General features: G+C 32.5%; 3 protein-coding genes across 4 annotated transcripts; 1 reads left to right on the top strand and 2 right to left on the bottom strand.

Moving 5' to 3' along the window:
• Positions 1–2,723: 2,723 nt before the first annotated feature.
• LOC111504348 (translational activator of cytochrome c oxidase 1) lies at positions 2,724–5,734 on the bottom strand. The gene is made up of 4 exons (XM_023158882.2): positions 5,468–5,734; positions 5,250–5,403; positions 5,084–5,176; positions 2,724–3,148 (listed from the first exon to the last, which is right to left on the bottom strand). Exons 1-4 carry the CDS (start codon positions 5,646–5,648, stop codon positions 2,776–2,778), a joined length of 801 nt encoding a protein of 266 aa, XP_023014650.1. The 5' UTR covers positions 5,649–5,734; the 3' UTR covers positions 2,724–2,775.
• Positions 5,735–7,843: 2,109 nt separating this feature from the next.
• Positions 7,844–11,658, bottom strand: LOC111504350 (protein takeout). The gene is made up of 5 exons (XM_023158883.2): positions 11,518–11,658; positions 11,108–11,348; positions 9,697–9,830; positions 8,236–8,385; positions 7,844–8,134 (listed from the first exon to the last, which is right to left on the bottom strand). The coding sequence occupies exons 1-5, from the start codon at positions 11,594–11,596 to the stop codon at positions 7,983–7,985; spliced, it is 756 nt and encodes a 251-aa protein (XP_023014651.1). The 5' UTR covers positions 11,597–11,658; the 3' UTR covers positions 7,844–7,982.
• Positions 11,580–17,108, top strand: LOC111504351 (Actin-related protein 2/3 complex, subunit 3A). 2 transcript variants are annotated; one of them, XM_074172679.1, is made up of 5 exons: positions 11,580–11,632; positions 12,461–12,578; positions 15,756–15,938; positions 16,046–16,215; positions 16,806–17,108. In XM_074172679.1, exons 1-5 carry the CDS (start codon positions 11,595–11,597, stop codon positions 16,984–16,986), a joined length of 690 nt encoding a protein of 229 aa, XP_074028780.1. In that variant the 5' UTR covers positions 11,580–11,594; the 3' UTR covers positions 16,987–17,108. The 2 variants fall into 2 exon arrangements, with proteins under 2 accessions (XP_074028780.1, XP_023014652.2); XM_023158884.2 differs by lacking the exons at positions 11,580–11,632; positions 12,461–12,578 and adding an exon at positions 15,439–15,590.
• Positions 17,109–23,493: the final 6,385 nt, after the last annotated feature.

The following is a 23,493-nucleotide window of genomic DNA, read 5'->3' as shown; positions in this document are numbered from 1 at the left end:
TCTATCATAATCATCCTCGTGGAGTTCTTTCTGAATCTGCATTCTATAAGAATGAAATTTATGCATTTTCAATGCTTTTCTTAGAGTCTCACATGACATTCTCGTCTATTCTAATACTGATCATAAGTAGCTTGTGGGCTCTGTAACAAATGTCCCCAAAACTTCAATTTAAGCTCCTTCATTTAGTACTCTGGGGTTATTAATTTTTTTAATTTATCACTGAACCAGTTTTGTAATACTTGTTCACCAAATCAAGCACATACCGGTGACTTACATTACAATTTGGATGTCTTTTATTAAAAAGACATGTCGCCCTTTGTAGGCGCTTTACAGCTTCTCCGTAAATTATAATAATTTCATTTCAGTCTTTATACACTTATTGAAGTAATCAGTCAACAGCCCAAACGGTACAACTTTTGGAAGCAGAACTGGACGCCAATCAAAATGATGTGCCACTTGACCCCCCTTTCCATTTAAAATCCCCTAGAAGGGTAACATCTATCCCTTCTAAGGGACTGAAACACAAAAGTGTCCCCCTTAACAATATAATTGACCTGTATTTTAGATTCCTCATATTGTTTACTCGAAGGAAGATATTAAGAGTGGGATGTTTTCAAAATAACACCCTGTATATCCATGATTTTTATGATGAAAATTTATCTCCTAACACACAGTAGGTTCTAGTATTTCGAGATTTTATTTTGTAATATTTACTTTCTTAAGCATATATCTTTTCTCGATACAGTCTTCAGACACGTTTTGATCTCTGGTAAAGCTTTGTATATGGATAGTCTATATACAAAGGGTACAGTATAGTACATGAAATATTTCTCCTCGCTAGGGGTTTTGTTCACGAGATGGATCTATTACTAGCTAACAATCTTCCTCTTAGACGCCGGGCCGTGTTGAAGTTAATCGAGTCCCTGGAACTTTGCTGTTTAGGTCGGATCTTTCCTGCACTGATGAGAGGTAATACCTCGAAACTGGTCTGTAAGTGATCTACTTGAATGATATCAGAACTAGAAACATCTGCGAGACTTCCAGTTCCTTCCAGTTACTTCTCTGCTTGACCTACATATCTTTGTGGAGAGTTTATCATTTCAACATTTTTTAAATGACTACTAAAAATATTTTCTACAGTAGAAAATGTCGAGTCCTCCACAAAAAATGTTTTTTTAAAGAATATTAAAAATATAAATATCAACTTCCTGAATGATTTTTATAATTCAACATTTTTCAAATTACATTAAACGAACTACTAAAAATATTTTCCACGGTAGAAAATATAGAGTCCTTCACAAAAAAATGTTTTTTAAAGAATACCTACTTAAAATATATAAATAAATCAACAATGTGATTTCTCTAAATTGATTGCAACAGTTTTGAATTATTTCCCAAATTTTTTTCTTTTATTCTTCATCTATTATGTTTGAATTATATATAGTATTTTATTTCATATCCAACTGTGAAAGTCATGACATGACAAATGAAAACATTCTCTATTCAAAACCCTCAAAGTTTTTGAATGACCTTCCAGTAGTAACGCCAAATTTCATAACACCAGTAGTTGAGTAGCTCTGCTAGACCTAGGTTCGCTCATTTATTCATTTATTTTTTAAGCAAGATTCTTGGTTACTTTTGAATTGTTTTTTTATATAATTAAATGCATAAAAATCCAAATGAGTAGGTACTATTTGAAATTCTGGTAACTTGAAGATCAGTTAAAAAAATAAATTACAATATTTAAATTACAACAAACCAAATATTCTGCACTGTTTTCTGAATATGACGGGTTACTGATTGGAGTCTTCGGTGGTTTGGTGTATTGAACAACTTTTCCGAGTAAACTTTTTTGTGTGCCCTTTATCATACTTCGGCAGATCCTCTATTGCGTTTTCAGATTGTTGAAGGTTAAAAACTCAAAAGCATTGAGAGAAATTGACTCCTTCGCCAAAAAATGTCTTCTGAAGAATATTAAATTATTGTAATTCTGATCTCTATTATAAATGCTTTCGCCGAATTACTAGTAGCTTTCCCTTCATCAAATTCATAGTACATAATTTCTTCCACTTCTTCATTATCACTTATCACCTTTTCTAATGATACAGCCTCTTATGTTGTATTGGAAATAACTTGACTCTCAAATAAATCGCAAGCAAATTAGGCAAAAAAAGTCAGTTTGTCGTTAATACTGTAACGAATCTGAAGTCGCCCCTGACGCATACGCCAGCCGATTCATCGAATAAATACATGACTCGCCGCGAAAGAATGCAGTCTGAAACCGCCGGGAAAATTCTAGGCGAGTACCGAACGACTATAGAATTCTAGAATGATCGTTACCGATATATAAGGCCGGCTACTCGTCCAGAGAGGGTAGTTGAATTCAGAAAGTGAATCGAGCAGTTAAACACGGAATTCAAATAGTGGAAATAAATTAAGCGTTAGTTGCTAAGTGTTGAATATAAATTAGTTTGTGATAGTGAAATATTGTTAGAAATGAATTTGTTCAAGACAGTTAATTCTTCAATTTGTTACAATACTTGTTCTAACATTTTTTCTTTTGAGAGAAAAATATATGCAGCAGTAGTCACCCAGGTCTCACATCAAAAAAGCCCTCTGTCCCATGAAATTTTCCATAAAGTAATAAATTAAGTGCCTACCTGGTCAGACAGACTGTACAGGTTGTACCTTTTAACATTTGACCTGAGCAAGTAAGACATCAATGAAATGTGGAAAATAAAAACATGTATTTACATCAATTCATTTACAACCAAGTTATGCAATATTATCTGTCAGTTTAACGACATCAGGTAAATTTTCAAGCTTATCATACAAACTGGCACAGGTGTCTAGTTCAGTCTCCTGCAGTTGCTGCAATTTTAGAGGTGTATATTCTACCATTGCACTCGTGACTTTATAACCAATTTTTTCCAATTCCTGAACAACCTTGTTTAAGTTACTTTTACCACATGTGAATTCAATAATATTTTTTTCAATTACTTTAACGTCTTCGGCTCCGGACTCTATTGCATGATTGGTTGCTTGTTCCAAAACCTCCTCTTCCGACATTTTCTCAAAGGTAAGGCATTCTGCCTCAATCACACCTTTTTCTTCAAACAAATGAGTGCCACCTTCACTGAATTTGGACCTGTAGACAAATATTGAAAATTGCACAAATTTGAATGCTTTATTGAAAACTATTATTAGTAAAATGTTAAAAAAGTCAAAAACTTCAGAAAATTTCAAGAATAGACTACTTCATTTTAAATAATAAAAACTTGATAGGTAGAATTTGGAACCTCTGACGTGAAATCTTTTGAAGACACTCTTTCCTCACTAGAAGAAAAATGCTGTCTTTTGATGTTTCGCTAACCAAGTTAGCCTCTCCTGACGATGGTAACTTGGTTTGCAAAACGTCCGTCGAGAGATAGCTTTTCTATTCCAGAGAGGGAAAAGAATTACACCTTTTTTTCACACAAACATAATACGGATATTTATTCACTTGCCACTACCATTTTTCCACCCAAAACTTTAAATTTTCTCAAAATTGTGTCTTTTTCAGTTACCTACATACATATTTGTTATAAACACATATTTTTAAAAGTGTAGAAGAGCATAAAAGTCTCGAAACAGGTGATTTTTGATGTGCACATACCACAACCAAACCTAGAATAATTGAAAATGCTCTGAAACTACTTTGAAATTACAATTAGGAACCAATTATAAGAATATTATGACCAAAAGTACCTAGTCCGAATAGTAGTTCAAACTCAATTTTGTGAAAAATATCATTCAAACAATGATTGGATACCAATAACGTGAAAGACCATTCTTGAAAAAATATTGTTAGGAATCAGACGTTAAAAAGTAAGACCTCGTTAGTCCTCAACTCGCACAAGTTTCGACTTTTGAGAGATGTCGTTCGTAGGGGGCGTCAGCTGGTTAACGGAAAAACAGATTTTAACAGATTTTGGAACATAAATTTTTAATTTCCTGGTCCAATAAAATATTTATGAAGTATATAAAGCTCAAATGAAGTATTTTGTTAAACTGCTCAATAAGAACCCTAGGTTCTATTTTTTTTTTCAATATTTCCAGTTTACAGTTCCAACCTATCTTCCTTTGCCAAATATTTTTTGAATCCATTAAAATTTATTCACTTTCCCAATAGGAACAAAAAAGGTTATAAGTTTTTTCAAAATTTTGAATTCTTAATATTCGAAAAACTATGCCAAAAATCAAACATTTCAAATCCAGACATTAATTAATGTGACCTTTTCTGTGGGACTCGGATATATATTTCAATGTAATTATATTTCGATTGCCTTGAAAAAAACATAATGTGTATTGAAAGCTTGGAAGAGTAAAAAATATTTTTACTTACTACTTGCAGAGAAATGATAAATAAAGGTACTTCACTTGATTGTTCACTTTCATATCATTGTTAAATATAATGACAGAGATGTATAAAATCATCTATCTATCTATAGTGTTATGTGACCCCCAAACATCAAATTTATAATTATTTCTATGAAAAAGATATAGATTGCCTCTTTCTTCATCATTTAGAGAGTATCTTTCACAACTGATTTCATGTTTGTGGTTTGTGTATGGGGCCAGTTTAACTGAAATGAGAAGTTGTAATTATTTGCAGAAATTAACAAACACATAAATTCTTTTTGAGCGAATCTAAGTGAAATTTTTGAAAGTTGGCAGCATAATTTCCACTTTTTGAGTCTGACTTTTTGAGTCTGAATTTTTTATTCTATCAAAGGTTTGAAATGGGTGAATAGAGGTCTGGAAGGTGCAACCATGAAAAAGGTTTTTATTAGCAAAAGTAAGTTGCTGATTTTATAAAAGTTTAGAGTTTTCTGTATCAGCACCTCCAAAAGTAGATTGGGCATCAAATGTTGACTTTGAAGCATTATTATTTAAATACAATGAGCCGCTACAAGGAATATTTATCAATTCAGTGGTTGGCAACTAGTTTCAATGGGTTAATACTACCACTATTATAATAGTTGATTATCAAATGATTAATTACTATTTTCTTCTGCTATGAGTAAAACGAATTGATACTCACTGGTGTCTTCTAAGTATGGAGGCCATATTTTGCTTCAACATATGCAAATTAGATGTAAAAACTTCACATAATATGAAGCAACTTCCAGGGCCCCTAAAACAATGCCACATAACTGGAATATATCCAAAAATTGAAACATTTTCAATATTCGACTTCCAAAACTCACTTGATTTCTATTAGGTAACTTTTCATTTGGGATTTATCGTTTTGGCAACTCTTTAGTATGCTCTGAATAGTTGTTGATGGCATATTGGCCCTCTTTGCCTGGTCTATCACCTGGGAAAGTTTGAGGTTGGATTTGACATCAAGGGATCCTCCTTCTGCAAGCATGAGTTATTGAGTTTTTTAATTACAATGATGATATTCTGAACAACTATTGAATACCTTGCACGGCAACCTTGATCTGTCTGCCTAGTTTAGTAAACAGTTGATTCTTTTGAGCATCTTTTAAACCTTTAATGTGTCTTATATTTTGCCATTTAGAATGTCCAGCAAATCTTTTGATTATTGATATTCCCCTTAATGTGTTGGTTGTCGGTATAACTTTTAATATACTGTTAAACATTTTATTTATGTCAAAAAAACACAATTTTACCTTTAAAAAATATCTTGTAATTTGAGGTTATCTTTATCTACTCAATTTTTATCTTCTTCTTTATTGTACTGATTCTGGATTTTTAGAACTCAGAGCAATTAAATCACAGAGAAAAAATATTTCACTCATCTGTGACTACATTTTTTGTTTATCAACTTTTCAAATGTAGTCAACTCTAGTTTCACTAAATGGGTAGATGATTTTTGATTGGTTGAATTTGGAGAGTAGATAGTCATCTATTCACTAAATTTATTTTACTGGTCTAAAACAAGTTTATTTTCTTTAAAACTGGGGTGGATAAATTGTCAGTGGTCTATAATTTTTAACTTTTGGTTTATTTCTGACATAGCTAACTAGTTATAGATAAACACGAATTCGAGTTATTTCTTTAAGAATTGAGTTACAAATATTGCTTTTGTTTTTCAAAAGACTTCAATCCATTTCGTATTTTTCAAAATATTCTATATCGAAAATGAGATAAAATGTATTGTATTCTGGGAAAGACAGTTTTTGGCCTCCAATGTCAAAACTTAACCCTTCACAAAGATGTGTAGATCATGTCAAGAAGTAACTTTCAGACATGAACTGAAAAAAAACCCTCACGAAACAACTATTTTTATGTAAACATTGAATTACACGAAAGAAAAATACTCTCGAAACAAATACTTTTATATGAACGCTGAATTATACGAAAAACACTTTTCTCTATTCCGTTTGTATTTTAATCATTCTTATGGGATCGAATCAGATATCAACAGGACTCCTACACAATATAATTATTGAAAGGAGTACAATTTCACTTATATGGACATCCGATGTTTCGTCGTAAGACACTTGCCTTATCGGCTCTTCAGTAGCAAATACCGATAACATTATAAGAAAAAACACTCAATTCGTTCATAATTACGACTTTTTGTCGCTGAATGGGTTGAATCCACCCATCGATGGCAGTAAGATTCATTCGCCTATTTGATCAAATCTCAGGCATAGGAATCTTGTTAAAATTGAAAGGTTTTCTCTCTCTCTCTCTTCTTTATTGGCCGATGCTTCCTGTTCAGGCGCAATTGGGGCCAGCTCAATACGGGGGGTTGTCCTTGTCTGGATTAGCACTCAGTAACAACCCTTATATTTTAATTCTGAATCATGCTGTCGTCTTCTTAGAGTTTGTTCGTCTACTTCTTCTCGTGCTATGAGAATGTTAGGGATTGACAAAGAAACACAAACAAAATGTTCTGGGATATATGAAGGAATTTAAGTATAGGAATTTAGTTTATTAAAGGTTTATAGTTTGATTTTATTGTAATCCAAAAATTGGATAAGAATCTTTATGATTTGTATATTCAGATTACGGAAAACTTGAAATATGTTAAAGGGGGAATTAATACCATGTTTAATAAGTTCAAAATAAATATCTCTGTTAGGGATAACATTGATAGGGCATTCCAGGAAAATATGGTTTACGTTTTCTACTAGACCGCATTCACAGTATGGGTGATCAACTATTCCTAACTTGTACTGATGTTCTTTAGTATGACAATGACCGGTTTTCATCCGTATTATGGTGGTGATGTGTCTCCTATCTATGTACGGTAGGGAGAATATTGCTATTTTACTGGGGTATTTTTCATGTACTTTGTTATAGGATTTACCTGTTTTTATAATGTCATTTTCCCATAGCGACTTAAATTTTTTTATGATATTATTTTTTTAAATCGAGTATATTGTGTTGTTGTCTATTTTGATTTTTAATGGGATGTTCAAGTTGGTTCCTATTTTTGCTAAGCAATCTGCTCTCTCATTCCCTATGATGTCTGAATGTCCAGGTATCCATGCAAATTTGAAAATGATATTGTTTAAAGAAGCGTGATATGCCATATTCCTGATCGAAAGACTAATGTGGTCGATTTTGGACGTGACCTTTAATTGAAAGGTTTTATTTTTGGGAGAGATTAATTTCTGGGAAAGAAAGTTTCTGGCCATGTATAGAGTTGAGTTTTCAAATTGATTGCTTCCTTCCTTTCACTGGAAGACTCTCACATTTATTTATCAAGATAGAGAAGTGGGAGGCCAATATCTTCCTTTCCAAAAATCAATCTCTCCTAAAAATATACTCTTTCAATTCAAAGTATTGCATTCTATTTTGTTTCAAAACGAAATAAAATCAATTTCAATACATCATTATTTATTTATGAAAAGTAAAAAATCATAATAAAATATTTCGTTGAAATGAATTTCATCCAACAATTGATATAAAAAAGGACTTATCAATTCGGTTCAATTCCTGCATATTTGGAATTCATAAGTTCACTCAGGCAGTATAGTTTTAATTGGGTATTTGTGGAAAATTTTGTTAGCGAATTTTTTGAATATTGCAGCAATATGATCTTCAAGCACAGGTTTGATTTCATTTGCAACTTGCTTCCAATTATCGTTTATGAATAAGTTCATTGCTTCACCTGAAAAAATAAATAATTCAATTTTAGTCTCACAGTCATTAAAAAAATGAAAATCAATGGAGGCAAATGATTAAGAAGAAAATCAATCATTTTTCACTCACCCAAATCTTTATCTCCATTGAAAAGATCCTCAAAGAATATTTGTGCATGACCAATATCGAAATTAACGTAAAAGTCTTTCACGTTGTAGTAAAGTTCTCCATCTTTCTTGATTTTCTCAGTTCTGAGGGTAACAGTAGCTTCGATGTCAGCTGAAAAATAAAAATAGAGATTATATTGTTATTGAAGAAAAAATATCATGGAATACTAGAGGAAGCTTTATAGACACCTATCAAATTGTTAGGTAAGATGATTATACAAATTGTATTCATTGTGAATCAATTGCAATTTTTCACCCAGTGGGATTTATCGGATGCCTCTGAAGAAGCTACTATCTACTTTTATGGATAATACATCGAAAGACGTTTGGCTTTTCTAATTTTTTATTTTGAGGTTTTTGGGGTTTCGCATAAAAATTTTAAAGATTGATGGAATTCACTTTTTTCAATTACTTGCTCATATTATTTGCTTATCAGAGTTAGCTTTTTAAAATAAAATCCCATATATTGCTTTCCATATTCGATTCAGGTCAGAAAAGTCTAATAATCTAAAAAATCCCAATGTTCTTTCACTTCCAACTTTCAACCGAAAATCTATATGACACGCGTTTCATATGTAGGTAAAGGAAATATGTAAGAAACCAGATGAACCAATGGTGATGAATAATTTTTATCCGTGGAATTTGTGATCTTTATCTGATTATATGAAAAAAGCAAATTCATTGTAATTGTAATTGAGATAAATATAAAATAATGATAACGTTTGGTACAGTATCGCCAGAGGTAGGTATTCTATAGAGAACTTGATAGGTACGATTGGAACGAAGTAAGTGTCATGATGATTTTGCACTGCTGTCCCTATCTTGAGCATATACCCAATCAATTTTTGTTTAGAGAACAAAGTATTTGCTGTAGTTTGGAAAAAATCCAATATACCTAATTCCTCTTGCAAAGATTTCTAAAAGCCGACTGACTTCAGCGATTTACGTCCAATAAGCATTTTATGTGCTTCATCAAAATGTTTTCAAAAAATAGTTTACATGCAATTTTCTATTTCATCATGCACCCAATCTGGTTTTTGCAAAGGACACAGTTGTTCCACCACAGACCAATGGTCTGTGTGTTCCACAGCATTGTTAAAAGTGAGTGATAAAATATTTGCTGCCTTAGTTAATGACGAACTGTGTACTCTCGTGTTGGTTGATTACTTAAAGGCCTTTGGCAAAATCAACCACCCGCTTTTACTGGCTATTTTACACTTTATAGGATGCTCAGATGATGCAATGGAAGATATCAAGCAAATTTATCTGAAAGAGTTCAGTATCTGTGCTGTAGTGAGAAAAGTATTTTCAATAGATTTTATAGCAAAATACATGTAGGTAGCAGTTCAGTAAATTGATATTGTGAAAATCTTACTGTGAATGGTAATTATTATTGTTACTATTGTTATTGATCATTACTTACAGTAGTTAGCTCTACTCAAGCCCGTTCCAGATATAGGCATCATGAGTATTTTTCCGTCCATTGTGTAGGTACAAATAACTTCAAGATGGGGTAACCAGACTTTCATTCTCATTTTATTTTTTTCTAAGTCAACTCTGAAAAAACAGTTAATATTTATGAAATTTCACTCAATAGCTTCTTTTCTCATAGAACATTTCAATAATAGAAGTTTACTATTGAACAAATTCATTCTTTGTGGAAGAAATCAGAGTTTATTATGAAATTTTCAACAACATTGACATATTTTACATTCAAAACTCATTTCACAAATAAATGGGAACTTTTTGCTGTTGGAAAATCTGTAAAAACCCAAAAACTGAAGTCCACGCTGGAATGAAATCGTGGGCATGAGCTAGTCTTTGATATATTATTAAAATTCTCGAAGTTAATATTCACGTACACTACATGGAAAAAAATAAAAATTTGTAACTGCTAGATATGAGAGTTTTCATTTGGAAATCTCAAGAATATACATTTCAAATCGTGAATTCTGTTTTTTAGATAACTAATTTTATGAAGACAAAATATGTTATTTTTTGTATGTTTATTTGTTCGCAGTAGATAAACTCAAAAACTACCTAACTGATTTTGAATTTTTTGTCACTTATACCTATGAAGCTTCATTTTCAGGGAGTAACATGATATGTATTTTATATATACAAAAGAGATCCATACAAAAAATTCAATAATTTAGCTAAATGTATAAATAATGAGCATTTATATAAAAACCAATCAATTCTTGTCTAGAGTGATAATGTGATGTTTTTAATTCATCATAACTTTCTAGCTAATCAATTCAAGAGCATGAAAAAGGTATGGATAATATGTATAATAATATTTCTGTTTTCTGCAGTGAGTTTGATGTGTAATCAAAGAAACATGCTGATAAAATATAAGTATAAGAAGAAAATTTTGAACAATTCGAGATATAATATATCTCACAAATCTGTTACAAGTTGTTCTCAATATGTAATATTGAACGTTTTTAATAAATAACACATGATGGCATGATGCTACGTCAAATCTGGAGTAAATTTATCGAAAATGTTCTGCTTTAAATTTTTGAAATACAACGTGACAAAACAACGCGTCAATGTTCCAGATCTAGTGATTTTCATTTCATCAATAATTTTGGGTTGAGGTAAGTGAAAAATATTATATTTTGGTCAAGACTAACTTATTTCATTTTGACTTTAATGAATAAAGAAAATGGGATATTTAGGTAGGATTTTGTAGGTTTCACTTTCTTTAGTTCAACTTCATTTTAAATTGCTATACTTCATAGAAAATATATACATAATTTATACTCTCGAATATTGATTTGAAACAGGACATGTAGATATCAAACTACGCGAAAACTGAATATACTTACTTTATCTGTTTAATCACGAATTTAGAAGGTCCATAAACCTTTATATCCTTGTAGACTGACTTGAGAGCTACAGATCCGGTTCCCTGGTCTATAACCACTTCTGGAATGCAAAGTGGCTCACAACTGGGAATATTGAGTTCAGGAATGCCTTTGGTGAGAAGAGGCCTCAGCTCCTCCACAGACCTTTTTATACATTTTCCCAGATCTGGATCAGATTTGTGACATATTTTGAAATAAGTGGCTGAAATAAAAGCATAAATAAAAAATTTAGTTTCGAAACAATGATAATGATTAAGATAATTATCAATATTCTCAAACAATATATAGGTAGGTGCAATGTGGATAAATCAATCATGAATAATAATGGAAAACGAGAAAGACGTCATCAAATATTATATTTATATTCTTACGTAGTTTTGGAGTGCTAATTGTAATTTCCAATAACGACAGTTGAATAAAAGTAATACACAGAAATATTTTTTGGAACATGGTCACTTCAAAAATACTGACAGGAAATGTTGATCAGTGAGTTGTCTTTCATTTAAGTTCTCTTTATCAGCTCATTTCACAGTGTAAACATTAAATATTTATTGAATAATAAATAGTATAACCTTGTGAATGAAACGAAAGTATATGAACTTGACCCATTTTCGAATCATTTGTTGGCAGTTATAAATATTATTGTAATTAGATAAATAAGAGTTACAAATCATTCAATGACAATTTCTTTTTAGACTACCCATTTGAGAGAAAGTATAAAACATTTTTTGATCTCATATTTTCTTTTCCTTGTGTTTGGCTCTGGTTTTCAGCTAGTTGCCTCTTAGTGAAAGCTGCACTGAAAGACAGGGGATGAATCTCGTCGGCAGTCGAAGTTTGACTATGCATCTGACCGCCTTCGGAAGACTCGTTTATCTTTGATATTCGAGAGTTGAGTTCTTTGTCGATCCCTAGATGTCACCTTCGTTAGGGGAAGGGGCTCAGTTGAGTTCAGCAATTCATTTATGGTTCAGCCTAGCACCACTGATGAGACCTATGGCGAGTAGAAACAGCGCTGTCTGGTATTGAATCATGAATGTGTTGTGTTTGGGCTCTAATTTTCAACGACAATTTTACTTTGAACACAAAATTTTGACTTTTATAGTCGGAATTATTATATGTATATCGAATTTATCTTCACTTTGGGTCAATACTTCAGAAAAGAAGAGTCTTCAAATTTTGAATTGCTAGACATACATACCATCGTATTTTATTTACTCTTATGAAAATTGTTTTTAATTCAGGAAGCTTCCAAAGACTACAAACGAACTTCACAAAACGGTTCTAAATTTATATTAAGTTATATTTTGATAGGCTGGAGTCATCTGCTCGACTGTTTCCATCCATCTTGGCTTGGTTCAACTATATGACTATGAAAATATATCAATCCTGTTCTGTCTGGAAACAAGCGAAAAGTATTTGTATAAATCATGTAAGTAAACAAAGTAAGCCATGAATGACCAATTGATGTGAAATAATTCTTCACAGTATGATATAAACCGTTTCTGACGAAACGTAAAATCACTACAAAAAAACGCATTATCAACAAATTATCTGAGAGTCATGCCTGTGCGAAAGTGGCTCATAGGGTCGTTCAGTCAAATATAATGTTGTGAATTTTCAAATATTTTGGTAGTGCTTGTCATCCAGAATACAACAACAAAGATACGCGACTTCCAAACTGTGCGTTTGTCAAAAGCTTGTGTGGTCATCAAGAGATATGTGCGAATTTCGGTACAACATCTGACCTACATTTGAACTGTTATAAATCGAATCATTTGCTATTTGGAGCTTGAATAATGATGTGTTCAGTGGGAAGAAAGTTTATCAAGGCCGAAACAATTAATTCTTTCAGCATAAAAATTGGGTGCTCGGGATTCGACTAAGTCAACAAAGGGCCTGGATCTGATTGGCGAAGATTGTACCAGTGAGAAAGTTATCGAAGTACTTGAAAAGATGGTAGTCATTTATTGGCAAGAGGTCTGGGGAGTATGGTGGGTGAGGCAAAACTTCTAGGCTCAATTCGTCTAATTTTCAGACAATGATTTATGAAACGTGCGGGCAGGCGTTGTTCGTGGACCAGTGCCGATTGCTACTGACGCAGCTTTCGACGATTTCCTCACAATAGGACTCTGCTGTGGTGGTTTGGTCCAGTTGCAGAAAGTTATAGTGAATCACAACAGCTGGCTTTTAGACATTTCTCAGTTCTTACGCCATCCCACGAACCGTTTGTGATGGGCCAGTCTACATCAGGGTCCTTTAATCCCAGTCCTGGATTACTGTAGATCAACCACTTCAGGGCTCATCTTCGAGGTAAAAATCTCTGGAACGAAATTGGCCGAAAATCGCTCAACGACAGCATATAGTAATAAGCTGGAAAAAATCAGAAAATTGAAATTTGGAAGAGAATGAACACCTTCAATGTATAGAGTACAAAAATCTCTATCGATCAGTATGTACTACGATGCAGTAGAATAAATATATTTATCAAGATATAAAGCTACAAAAACACATGACAAAACTTTTGAAATAACCAATACATTTAAATCAGCCTCACGACAAAAATAAAATTCCTTCAATAAAGTACACTTATGTACTACACAACATTTTTTTGTAACTTTTTATCCTCCGTCCTTCCACAAGATAGGCAGTTACACAGAAATATCTGAAACTAATATTGATTCCTAGACGGCTCCCGTTGACTTATCGCCTCGTTTCGCTGAACTTGAAACTTGTCTATACGTATTTAAAAATAAAGCTAAATTTATACTGAAATCTGATATTCACCATCTTAATACCAGACAAAAAAATAATTTAGATGTTCCCCATTGCGGAACAATGATATGTTCGAAGTCACCAAATGTAATAAGGCCTAAAGTCTACAATTCTATACCACAGCTTACTTTAAGCTGTGTCTATACCCGATGATATTCGAAATTGTGTACCTGCACCTTTGTTCAAATCTCGCTTGAAATCGTACTTGATCGAAAAGTGTTTTTATGACATGGATTCGTTTTTTCTGCAAGCTAATGTAATGTAATGTAACTCTATTGTGAAAATTTTGTGATATTTTATTTTTTATGTAATCTTTTTATCTTTAGAATAAGACTGTGGTTTGTACTGTTAGTATGCCTAACTTCTGTTAATCTACTTTCTACTTTTAAGACAATTCCTATACAATTTCTTATTGTCTAAAGGAAAATAAAAATTATTATTATTATATATTATTATAACTAGTTCTTTGAAGCTGTTTTCTGGAGCGTCGCATTTACTCAGCGTTCCCAAATTAATGTAGTGAGGTGTATTGGCAATGAGGAGCGTAGTTTTAACATATATTAGGCTTGATGGAATCGAGCTTATGACTATCAAGGTGATTCGTGATGTTTGGAACTTCAGGTACGTGCATGGCTGTTTTTGTGCAGAATCTAGCAATCTCAGGGTATGCTTACGAGCAGAACTCAATATATGTGAGCAATTTTCCAAGTGAAGTATGATAATTGTGGAATTGGCCGCGGTGGTAGTGCGCCCGACTCACGATCGGAAGACCGTGGGTTCGATTCCTGCCTCGACCAGATATTTTTCTCGAGAGAATTTATCTGGTTGAAGCTGGGATGATTCTGCAACCGTGTTAGGAATCACACGTTAAAAGGTATGACCTCGTTAGTCCTTAGCTCGCTGAGAGTTGTCGTTCATATGGGGACGACAGCTGATTAACGGAAAAAGATTTTTTTTAAACAGACAGATAGATATAAGTTCGGTAAAGTATTAGAAGCTGTTGAAGTTTGTACAACTGTCTTGTTTGAAATATTGTTACAATTAGGTTTTGATGATTTCTGAATATTCGAAAAATAAAAAAGCTCAATATGAAAACATGTAATACTTTTTTCTTCGCAATTAGGAAATACCCAGTACAATCACATCTTCTAACGAAAATTCGGGTGAAACAAAATTAACACTAAGAAAATGCAAGGTACCCTAAAAATCATATAACTCGTATTTTAAAATTCTAATGTCAGTACGCTACTACCTATTCATAAATTGTACTATATTGAGAATGGAAAGAATCTAAATATTCAATATGAAAGCTTGAATCGAAAGTTTGATGTATCTCAATACCGTATTTGGTTTTTCAAATTATATATTACATACATTGCATGATTTTGTTACAAACCTGTTTTCCATACCAGAACAAAATATTGATGCTCAAGAGAAATATCCATGCAAAGTAATTGCTGTCTACAGACAGATGTACGTATTTGACTATCTTACCTCCTAGGGATAAGAAAAGAAGAAGAAGAATGAAAAACGACAGATTTTTTTAAGATTCTTTATATAGAGTTATTTACAAGTTATTTTCAAAAATGAAAATTTTAAATCTGATTTAAACTAAGAAGTACCCGTGTTGGTAGCCAGGATTACTTTCATCTGAATATAAATAATGCCTGTAAGAATATTTGCATTTTAAAATCGATAATCTGAATCATTTCCGCTAGGAAGGGTGTGTCTATCAGATTTGGAAGAGATACTGAGATATTCCTTGTTACTGAAATGAAAAAAAATGTAAAAAGGACATGTAATTTTTGCCTTCTACAATGTAATCATTTTTCAGGCCTATCACTCAAGTTTTTTGGAGCCTCCCCAAGTAGTGGGAAATACAGCAATTTTGCCAATCAAAACACAGTTCAGAGGTCCAGCTCCCCAATACATTAGCAATCCAGCAGAGCAAGATATTATTGATGAAGCCCTTTATTATTTCAAAGCTAATGTTTTTTTCAGAACTTATGAAATTAAAGTAAGCTATAATTTTAAGTTTCGATACTATTCTTAGCTATGAATTTACAAACAATGATTTACAGAACTGACAATTTCACTTTTTAATTTATTGTTAATTTATTTCAGTCGGAAGCCGACCGTCTGCTAATATATATTACCCTGTACATAACAGAATGTTTGAAGAAGCTTCAGAGATGCAGTACAAAAGGCCAGGCTCAGAATGAGATGAAAACGTTGGCAATATCAAGATTTGATATTCCTGGGGATCCTGGCTTTCCTCTGAATTCTGTTTACAGGTGAGTAAACCTCTAACTTGTTGGTAATTCCTTCTTTAGATGATGTCATTTTGCAAACTCCATTCTGTAGAACTCAACACAAACACCCATCTTACATATGTGAACTAAATCACTCCTCTTTAACATATAATAATAATAATGATAATCACCTTTATTTCTCACATGAATATATTGCATGGTTTTTGTATGTTCCTATTAAGAAATACTTGCCATAAAACAATTATTGTCCTGGATAATATCATAATGCACATTGAATTATATCAAACAAGATATTTATGTAAGTGTAGGGATATTTAAGATCTGAAGTAGAATATCTTAATTGATTGATATCGATTGAATATAGTTTCACTTACCAAATTAGCTTTATTAGTAGATGAACTATACTCAATTATTATGATTCACCTACAAATTACACCAACTTCGTTGTTGATACAAGCATCTTGAAGAGTGTTGCAGTTTGCAGTTCTTTTGTGCAAGAAGTGTTTGTGTTGGATTCATTATGCCAGAGATTTAAGTTCTACCTTTCATTCATTCAATGGAGATGGATACTAGTTTCATCAGTCCATGATTTATTCCATTTTTTTTCACAGTAAACCTGCAAATCAAACTGATGTTGAGTTGATGCGTACTTATTTAACGCAAGTAAGACAAGAGGTCGGCTCTAGAGTTTGTGAGAAAGTTTTTGGTGACGATGGCAAACCAAGCAAATGGTGGCTCTGTTTTGCCAAGAAGAAGTTCATGGATAAATCACTTTCTGCTCCAGGCCAATGAATGAACATTCAATATATGTAAGATTGTAAACTTGCTGGAATATTTTATATTTATATTCATTTTTAAAATTAAACTTTCTTGTTATTTCGGTTAATGAATTAGAAAAGTGTCATGAAACATTATTTGTGTGAACCCTTTTCTGCATTCCCAAGATGTTACTTGTTCAAATAAGCTGAGTTCATAGCATACCTTGTGCATTTAAGAGTAATTAATTTTTTTTTTATGTACCAAGGCTATGCAATGTTAGGGATGGAATGAATAAACGCTCAAAATTCAACTACAGAATTCAGTTCAGGCCAGTAGTGAAAGGAATCAAAATCAGTCTGATGACTGTGTCCAGAAGAGATACTGATGTATACATCTCTCCTCAACACAGTCATTATACTGATTTTGATTTCTGTTAAAAATTGTATTGCCTTGAATTATGTAATTAAATTTTTATTTTTGATTTCTAGTAGATATAGTAATGGTAAAAGGAGTGCTTTTTTCCATTCAGAGCTTTGTTCAAAAAATGGAGCTGTTAGTAGTTTCTTTCTCTCACTTAGGTAAAATTATCATATAGAACCATGAAGACATTATTCGAGTTCTAGAAACAGACAAACACAGAATTTATTTAATCATGTTATGTATACAATACATTTATGACAGGTCAAAAAGAGTGCAGATGCACTCTGTACTGAGTACAAAATTAATAGATAATATACAATTATTATTGATCATTTGAAATAAAACTCAACTGCTAGATAGAATAAAATATTGGTGCTACAGAACATCACATAGCAACATATAAATAAAAAGTAATATTAAGTGAATTAATCATTAAGTGTAAGTACTAATCATATAATCATGTGTTGAGTAAAAACAGTTTTTTTAAGGAATGTTTTAACTCTCCTCTTGAATAATGGAGTACTGAGCTGAGTGAGGTCAACTGGTAAATGGTTGTACAACTTGAGGTCCAGTGAATTTCTTATAAACATTTCTAGTTTATTCAGCGGTTGTCTAAGTTTATATGTATTTCTAGTGGGATAATTATGATAGTCTGATTGGGTGGAGAATATACTTTTCTTTTTATGGATCTCTAAAAAAATGTTTAAAATAAATATACAAGGCAAAGGCAGAATTTTGTGAAAGATGAAGAGAGGTTGACATGGTTTGTTGAATGAAGCTCCAGCTATTATTCTAAGTGATTTTTTTTTACGGAAAAATCTTTTGAGCATGAGAGTATTTTCCCCATAAGAGAGTTCCATACATTAAATGAGAGTGAAATAGTGAGTAATACACAGTTATAATGTATTGGTACTCATAAATCTTTTCAGCTAGCGAAGAAGGTAGAGCTGAGTTACAATTTGTTGCATAGAAAGTCAATATGATTTTCCCATTTAAGTGAGTCATCAATAATTATACCTAATAATTTTACATGCTTCTGTTTGTTACCCTATTATTTGAAGATTTAACTATTTGAGTTTTTCCTCTATTTGATTTCAAATTATTGGAAGTAAACCAGTTTACAGCCTTTTCTTCATTTCACTATATGAGTTGAATCATTTTACCACTGAACTATATGGGTTGAATCATTCTACCACTGATGAGAGGTAATATCCCAATTTGTAGGTGATACCTAAAAATGGCAGCAAGGGTCTGCTGCTGTATGAATGAGGAGCCTTTGCAAGACTATCGTCTATTTAGTAACTTACATAAATGCCTGTCATAATGTACATCGTGGTATTAACTGGGGAAGTAGCCTTTTCTGGTAGTCATTTACCAGATCCTACAACGTAGGGACATTTGGAGTATGCTTTGAAGGCTTTCGAATATTGTCAAGCAACCTAGTATGATTATTCATTCGATCTTTAACAATATGAGATTAATAGATTAGAGAAAAATCTATTATCTTGATAAAAATTTGTTGATGAAGTCCCAAAGTCTATTCAAGAAATACATAAATACCTTTAAAATACTGAAATATGTAACTTAGAGCAGGAACTATTTGAACAATAAAAATTAAGTTTACCAGAACTTCTTTGTTCTGTCGTGTAGTTTCCGCTCTTGTAGGATACAAATAATAATACCTGATGAGATAAATTCATTACATTTTTCAAATTGTGGAAAACAAAGATACTCGAAAAGGTTAAAAAATCATTTATTGGGCTCGAATGAACTTGAGTGAAACAAGGCATACCTAGAATTCTGACTAATGAGAGTGGAGAGAGAAAGCTAAATGAATATAAATTTCAAAACTACAAACCCATTATTGTTTGGTAAAACCCGCTAAATTTATGATAACTCTGGTAGATATCGGAATAAAAGCCAGGTTAATTTTTTTTCCAGGTGCTAGGGTTATAGGGAACATTGATATAGTATCGAGATTTCACAACAGAATGCTTCTTTCCAGTTACAATAGTAAAAACTATGTTTTTAATTTTTTTTACGAATCCATATGATGAGAGGTATTACACCTTATTTTAAGAGCGACTATACTATAATTCCAAAATAGTAGGCACTCAATTCTCAGAAATGACTGACGTTTTTGCCTTAATGTCTCTTGCAGTGGCGTACGAAAAGTATACTATACAGATGAAAAATGATAATAAAATACTTATATAGAACCACAACCTTGAGAACAATGTTTTCCATTTAATGTTTCTGTTTAATATTTCTGAGAATATAGTGCCTACTATTATGGAATTGTACTGTAACCATTCTGCATTCTGAATCAACCTTGAAGGAAAATCATTTCCAAGAACACCTCTTTAAAACCCTGAAATTATCAATTTCTCACTTAATGGACCTCATGATACCCTAAATCATAGTATAAAAGCGGATAAAAGTATAAACTGTGGAAAAGTAGGGGGTTATTGAAGACAAAATTTAGGCAATATCATTGTCCAAAGATTTATCATACATTGTCCTGCCATCTACTAATGAATGGCCTAAATCAAATACAAAGGATAGTTTACTACTATAACGAACTTTTTCATTTCCATATCAGATGGCAAAACGTCCCCCCCCTTTTAGTTTTTGAACGGGTCAACTAAAAAAATTGAAATTGTGGATAATTAAATCTTTGTATATAGATATATTGTTGAAATTAATGCATGAATACTTTATTTTGAAGTGAAAATGACAGATGAAACTTTCAAGATGGCGAGTGGGCGCCATCTGGGAAAAAAATTAAATGGAAAGAGGGGTCTTGTGGCACATCTTTTTGAAGCTCCTGACAAATGCTTCACAACCCTAGAATCTAATGTCAATATCTTCAACTACTTCAAACTAGGTACATAATATGAGGTAATAAGCTTGAGGTCAGTTCAGAAGATGCTCGAAATGGTTGCCTTGAACTTCTTGACATTTGAACAGCCTATCCGATATTTTACGCCGAATATTATCGAACACATTAACGTCAATATCTCTATAAATATTTATTATTCTCTACCGTATATCCAATATTGAAACAGGTTGAGTTTCGTACACCTTTTGCTTCAAATAGCCCCATAAAAAGTCCAAAGGTGTCAAATCTGGCGAGCGGGCTGGCCATTATGTGGACCTCGACGGCCAATCCAACGACCGGGAAAAGTAGTATCCAGAAAGTTTCTTACTTGTCTGGAGTAATGTGGTGGTGCTCCATCTTGTTGGAATACAATATCCATATCGAATTCATTAGGATTCGCTTCGACGATTTCAGTGAGAGAGGGTCAACAGTAGTTTCCAACATATTCAAATACAGTTCCCCTGTTAAATGTTGATCAATAAATAGAAGTCCTACATGGTTTCCCAATATTCCTGCCCAAACGTTAATTTTTTTCTGGATATTGGGTATGTGTTTCCCGGAATACATGAGGGTTGGTGTCACTTCAATAACGGCAATTTTGTCTGTGGACATTGCCGTTTAGGACGATTCGGAAAACGTTCATTGAAAATCCTTTCGGTTTCATGAAAGTTACGCGTCGCACCGTAAATAAAAATCGCTTCAATTTTTTCTAACTGAACAGTGATGTTCATTGTCTTACTGACATTTTTTGTCGTTTTTATAAACAAAAAATAACTTAACAAACTTTATCGGGTTGTTGGAATTGCCGTAAGGCAGATAAAAAGGAATATTTCTAGAAATATCGATTTATTTCTTCAGAAAATGATTAAATGTTCCACCATTCTGTAGTAGGTGAAGATATTGACTTCATATTCTATAGTTGTGAAGTATTCGCCAGGAGCATCAAAATGATGTGTCACTAGACCCCCTTTCCATTTAATTTTTTTCCCAAAAGGCGCCCAGTCGGCATCTTGAAAGTTTTATCTGTCAATTTCACTTGAAAATAAAGTATTCATGCAATAATTCCATTATCCTAAATCTCAATTTTTTTGAGTTGACCCGTTCAAAAAATGAAAGGGTGGGGACATTAAAGAAATGCACTGTATACACTAACCTAGTAGCTTTGTAACAGATACGAAGACGATTAAAAGGAAAATAGGTAACTGTCATCGGGAACAATACAATGGTCGAAGAAAATTTACGGTGACTCTCGCCCTTCTCGACTTATACGGGGAAAACCAAAAATGCTGTTTTTCGTTTTTTTTCGAATGGAATTGTTATTTCAGAGAATATAAAAAAATTGAAAAGGAAATTGTTATTGTGTTCGAAGTGTACTATGACGATGTAATAATGAATATTCGATAAAACGTTTTGTGTCAACATGGCCATCATCAACTTTTTTTTTGAATACGAACCTTTCTTTTTCATTACAAATATTGATAAAGCGATAATTCCACAAACCAAGGGTATATCACATTTGATATTTTTTTAGCGTTTCATTTGAAATACCCACCATCATCAGTGACAACAATCAAACAAAAAAAACATTTATTTTAACATGAACTTTTGGAAAAATGAAAGCAATACGGAAAATCAAAGCTACATGGCAATATAAGTTGTCGGTCCAGACAATTTCTGTGGCAATTTTCTAGCATGATTGGTGTAATATTAATACACGCATCTCTTATTTTTTGTTTGAGATGGTCGATATCTGTACTTGGTGTTGAAGCTGGCCAGTTGATTAGTCTATTGTTTCCAATTCGTTTTCTTGGGATTATTGCATCTAAATGTTCCCTTACTATTGCTGCATTATGGGGAGGAGCCTTGTCCTGTTGTAAGTATTGTAATTCATGGCGGATATTCAGTGGCAATTCATCTAAGTAGCCATCGAACTCATTGAATAGAAAATGAAGATACATTTCACTATTCAAAAGATCATCGTAAAAGAAAGGGCCAAGGATGTTTGTTCCCACAATTCCCAACCAAACATTTATTCTGAACCTTTCTTGGAAATTGGTTTCCCTATGTAAATGTTCATTTGTGTTATTCCACCTATAATGGACATTTCTGTAAAACCATTTTAAACAAATTTTTATTCGTCCGTCCATATTATTTTTTTACAAATATTTTCTACTTCTCTATTTCTACGTCTTGACCACTTCGCAAATCGTTCTCTCCTTCCGTAATCCCTTTCATTGAGGTGATGAACTTTGCTTATCCTGTAGCATTTATATTTGTTCTTTTTCAAAACAGTTCTGGTGGATTTTACAGAAATCCCTATTTCGTGGGCAATTTCTCGTAAAGAACAATCTTAATTAGCATAATTTTTGTAACTAGTCAATAATAAATAAAAAAAGATGTTTTCACTGTGTAATTTTTTATGTGGTAATATTTGCTTACCCATAACATTTATTTGATCCCTCACACTGCCAGTAACCACACATTTTCTTGTTTTTTTTTCTGTCAAATGCACCTCAAATTTCTTTCAAATCGTGTAAACATTTGGATGTTCGGAATACGACGATTCGGATATAGCTCAAGAGGATTTCTATTTGATTTTGCATAACTAAATAATCGAATTTTGACCAAAAACTGATATTTTCGTTACTTCCAGGATTGAGAATTATAAAAATATTACGAATTATAATTGATTAGGGAGAAATAAGCCTTGAAAGAAAGATTACGGCAATACAAAAATTTCCAAAACGAAAAAGTACGAATTTTCATTGTGTCAGGATACCTACCTGTCGAATTTATTGGGTTGTCTGAATTACGCTATAAAAATGTCAAATGTGATATACCTTTGGATTGTGAATTTATTGCTTTATCAATATCTCTAATAAAAAAGACAGGTCCATATTTTAAAAAAAGTTGTTGGTGGTAATGTTGACACGAAACGTTTTATCGAATATTCATTATTACATCGTCATAGTACACTTCGAATACAATATAATTTTGCTTTTCCATTTTTTGATATTCTCCGAAATAACAATTCCATTCGTAATTCCCCGTAAAAACAGCATTTTTGGTTTTTCCCGTATAACTCGAGAAGGGCCAGAGTCCCCGTAAATTTTCTTCGACCATTGTATTTTTCCCAATGACAGTTACCTTTTTTCCCCATTTAATCGTCTTCGTATCTGGTACGGTTTAGAATATAGCATTGTTACCGCATGGTGAAAGAATCGGCCTGTATACAAAGG

The sequence above is a fragment of the Leptinotarsa decemlineata genome, unplaced genomic scaffold (genome assembly GCF_025532065.1).
Source record: "Leptinotarsa decemlineata unplaced genomic scaffold, Ldec_3_MD MMD2_tig00000133_RagTag_RagTag, whole genome shotgun sequence".
NCBI classification, from domain to species: Eukaryota; Metazoa; Arthropoda; class Insecta; order Coleoptera; family Chrysomelidae; genus Leptinotarsa; species Leptinotarsa decemlineata.
The sequence above is the reverse complement of the archived record's forward strand: the minus strand, read 5'-3'. Positions and strand labels throughout refer to the sequence as shown.